Consider the following 5,000-nt stretch of genomic DNA (forward strand, 5'->3'; position numbering starts at 1 on the left):
AAATTAGTATCACTAGTCAATTAGACAGAGTGAGACTTATGATAATCTGAAAAGGCTGTGTAAACAGAAATAGAAAAACAAAATCAAATAGACTATTTGGAATTTTCTATTAAAAAACGGAAAGATATAATAATTTATAATTTGTTGCATTAACAAAAACATAAATACAAGAACAGATCAAACAACAAAGTGCTAATAAAAATGATGATAGCGATAATAATGAAAAAAATAGAATGATAATAATATTGTTAATGACTGTAATGATAATACTAATAAAAATGATAGTGATAATATTTGATAATGATAATGATGATGATGATGATCATCATCATCATAATAATATTAATAATAATTAAAATAATAATAATAATAATAATAATAATAATAACATAATGATAATAATAACAGTAATGATAATACCAGTAATAATATAATAATAATAACAACAATAATAATAATATCAATAGTAACAGTAATGACGATGATAAAATTAATAATTATGACAGTAATGATGATGATAATGAGAGTAATGATGATATCATTACTCCTCATAATAATAATGATGATAACAATCGTTTTGTAATAATAACAATAATGATACTACTACTAATAATAATAATATAAATAATAATAATAATAATAATAATAATAATGAAGATGACAATAACAGTTCTAATAATAATGACGACTACTACTACAAATAGTAATAATGATGATTATAACAATAGTGATGATAATAATAATAACAACAATGGTAATAATAAATATGGAAATAATCATAATGATAACGAATACAATAAAAAACGAATTAACGTGTTAAGACATAATCTCTCCATACGAATCCCCCTGATTTCAAACGGGCTGCATAACTCACCAGCCAGAACGAGGTACACGGTTCCAACCCTAACCGGATAGCAAAGGATAAATGGAGTAACTTTGGCTACTCTCGTGTGCGTTGTGACCATCAGGATACCGACGAGGGCGTAGAACAGGCCGCCCACGAGGAGTAGCAGACTCAACTGTGATGTCTCCATAATCCTCGGTGCTTCCTGTTGTCAGCGTAAAGATGATATAGACTGAAATAGAATAGGAAATCTTCTTTACGCCAGGAAGCGTAAAAAAACCTTTACGTTTCCTGCAATGTGTGTATATATGTGTGTATATATATATATATATATATATATATATATATATATATATATATATATATATATATATGTATATATATATATATATATATATATATAAATGTATATATGTGCATACATATATATAATATATGTATATATATATATATATATATATATATATATATATATATCTATATATATATATATATATATATATATATATATATATATATATATATATATGTGTGTGTGTGTGTGTACACATATACATATGTATATGTATACATATATATATATATATATATATATATATATATATATATATATATATATATGCATATATATATATATATATATATATATATATATATATATATATATATATATGTGAGTATCTGGTAATGTGTAAGAGCGGTTTCGTGGTTAGGTCAGTGCTAAAAAATGCGAGTGAGATGTGATCTGTGATAGTGCTAAATAAGAGAGAAAGATTCGTGAATATACAGAGCTTATATTCCAGCCAAAATAGAAATAATAATTCCTCCAAACGTTTCACAAATCTATAAAATTCAATATTGGACCAAACGTGGACCTTTTAAACTAAAAGGAATGGTAAAAATTACCAACCATGAATACTAGGTTCCATTACCAAGCTAAATAAGTTCATAATGTCCCAATGCTCATCGAGATTGCCACAGCAGCTAGAAACAGCGAAAAAAAGACACTCCACCAAGAAAGGAATACCATATTAGAAAATGACAAGCACTACCTATCCCCATGCCCACAGGACGGAAAATCATCTTTATAATCTTCTCTAACCCCAGCCCCCATCCTTACCCATTCCAACATCGTCCTGAATCATCCTCTCCCAGACCACCTGCCTCCCCCCCTCAACACCTCTGCGTGTATGTGTAAGTATATGTATGTATACGTGTAGTTGTGCATGTATATATATGTACATGTTTATATGTATATGTAGGAGTATGTATATATAAATATATGTATGTATATATATATATATATATATATATATATATATATATATATATATATATATTAATATGGGTATGTGTGGATATGAATGTATGTGTATGTATGTGTATAAATGCATGTGCAGGTACTGGTGTATACATATGTAGGTGGGTAAACACTAATGTCATAAACATGTGCGCATACATGTGTGCATCAGCATATGTATGGCTATATAAGTGTATGTATAGTCATAAGTACATGTACATGATATGTACGCATATGTGTTCACATAAATGCGCATACACATATGTATGCACATATAATGTGTACATGTCTACATATGTGTATGCATGTGCATGTCTAGTTGTGTATAATGTAGGAGTACGTATGCATAGCATATGCCGAGGATATGTAAAAGTGTATGCTTACATGTGCTCGTGCACGAAAATCCACATATATACATAGTGCTTAGGGCATTTGCGGGTGAACAACTATGTCTGCACTAGGTGTACATGCACATAAATTAAATTAGTATTCAAAATATGATTACACATATATATATATGCACTTCTGATACTCAAGCCCTTGCTCACAGGAGTATACCCTGTTGAAGTGAGCAGCCCCTATTTGTTACTGCTCATAAGTCCACACTAAACAGGGCCAATCTTGTTGGGGCTTATCATTGGCATCCCGGCTAAACTTTTCCCCTTCCTACTAAGATACACCTAAGCTAGTAGATGGGGGATAACTCGGCTGTCTACCTCACAATCAAAAACCATGACTACACAAACAGAGCAACGGCCTTCATTCCCCGCAGGCGAAGGAGCCCCTGGTTACAGAGGGTGCTAAAAATCACCGGTTAAAAACAGGCCGCCCCACGTTGATAAACCTTTGCACATATAAGATAAGGACAATGAGAACGGAATCCGACTTACTAGCATTACTTGAGAAACTTTCTTTAAATGGGATGTTGTAGGACTCTGTGAAGTTAGAAGACTAGGCAAAGAACAGAATATGCTAAATGATGGACACGTGCTCTATTGGAGTGGCAAACCCGAGCAGCAAGCAGGAATTAGGGGTAGGTTTCTTAGTTCACAGACGTTTAGAAAAGAATATCGTGGAATTCTATAGTATAAGAGAAAGAGTGTCTTCAGTAATAATAAAATTAAATAATAGGTACAACCTAAAGATTGTTCAAGTCTGTGTTCCAACCTGCAGCCACAGTGATGAAGAAATATAGAACCTCTAGGAAGATGTTCATTTAATTAGCGATAGAGTAAAAACCCATTTTATAATAATTATTAAAGGCTTTAATTCCAAAATAGGTACCAAGACAGGAGAAAATGTAGTGGGGAATCACGGAAAAGGCACTAGGAATAAGAGGGAACGAATGCTAGTGGACTTTGCGGAGGCTTGATCATTTAACATCACAAATACATTTTCCGAAAAAAGACTAGAGCGGAAGTGGACATGAAATTGCCTTCTGACATCAAAAACGTTATTACTTAAGTGAATGTTGGCAGTGACCTTAAAATGGTCAGAGTCCAATTTAATTTACACCTTCGAAGGGAAAAGAACAAGCTCATGTGAAAACTGCAGCCAAATTTAGCAAACTTCAAGACATGAACAACAGAATTTAAATTTAACATCCAAAACAGATAATCACTTCTCAAAATTGTAGGTGGTAAGAACGTCAAGCAAAGCTCCAGCAAGAACTCGGTAGAAACTACACAGCTCATGCCAAAACATAGGGTCATGAAAGTATCGTCAAACAGGGACAAGACAGAATTAGCTAAACTTACACAGACTGTAAATAAAAAGAAGAGAGATGCATGGAAATTCAATAGTGAAATAATAAATGAAATTGATCTCAATACCAGTATGAAAACAGCTAAAAGGAGACTCGGAATAGGGAGAAAGCAGATGTGTGCAATAAAGAACCCTGACAGAGAAGTGAGATAATAAGAATAACTTTTACAGGTAACTATACAACTCAAATGAACAGCCACGGATAGAAGAACTAGAAAGAGCGCTTAAAGGCATTTGACTCGGCAGCAGTACTAGAAGCTATTCGAAGAGAAGGAGTAGATGAGTTATATTGTAAAATGTTGGAAGATATATACGCAGATGGGACAGCAACCATCAAGTTCCACAAGGAAACCGATAAAATACCATTTAAACAAGGGATTAGACAGGGCAATACCATCTCACCAAAACTATTTACAGCTTGCATAGAGAAAACATTCAAGAAGATAGAATGCAAGGGTATCAAAATAGGAGACAAATACCTAAACAATCTAAGGTTTGCATTTGATATTGTTCTCTTCAGTGACTCTACAAACGAAATGCGGCAACTAATAAACGACCTGAATAGAGAAAGTCTGAAAGTCGGACTTAGGATGAACAAGAACAACATTAAAATCATGTTCAACAGTAAAGTTCAATTCCAACTGATACATGTACAAGGCCAAGCACTAGAGGTAGTGGACAAGTATATATACCATGGGTAACTCATACAAACACATCTAACAAAGAGGAAATTAAGCCTCACACCAGTCTAGGCTGGAGCGCCTTCAACAGACACAGTAGCATGTTAAGAGACTCCTTGCCATTAGGTTTAAACGGAAAGTCGTTAACTAATGTGTATTTCCAGTTATGACCTATGGATCAGAAACATGGACTACAACCAAATTACTGGAGAGGAAACTAATAATCACCCAGAAAGGAATGGAGAGGTTGATGCTGAGGATAAATGATCGGATAAAGGCGCCGTAGATCAGGGAAAAGGCAAAGTGGAAGATATACATGTGAGCATCAAAAAGAAAAAATGACAATGGACAGGTCATATATGTCGGAGACAGGACGACAGATGGACAAAGAAAGTAACGGCCTGACTATAGA

At 33.2% G+C, this 5,000-nt stretch overlaps 1 protein-coding gene across 1 annotated transcript in view; it reads right to left on the bottom strand.

Moving 5' to 3' along the window:
* The window catches only part of LOC125044583, a 12,434-nt gene extending 11,388 nt beyond the window's left edge, over nucleotides 1–1,046 (bottom strand). Inside the window, exon 1 of the mRNA XM_047641303.1 lies at nucleotides 875–1,046. Coding sequence (XP_047497259.1) covers nucleotides 875–1,034 — 160 coding nt within the window. The 5' untranslated portion in view covers nucleotides 1,035–1,046. The remainder of the gene's footprint in view (nucleotides 1–874) is intronic.
* Between the last annotated feature and the right edge of the window lie 3,954 nt (nucleotides 1,047–5,000).

The sequence above is a fragment of the Penaeus chinensis genome, chromosome 36 (genome assembly GCF_019202785.1).
Source record: "Penaeus chinensis breed Huanghai No. 1 chromosome 36, ASM1920278v2, whole genome shotgun sequence".
In the NCBI taxonomy this organism is placed as follows: domain Eukaryota; kingdom Metazoa; phylum Arthropoda; class Malacostraca; order Decapoda; family Penaeidae; genus Penaeus; species Penaeus chinensis.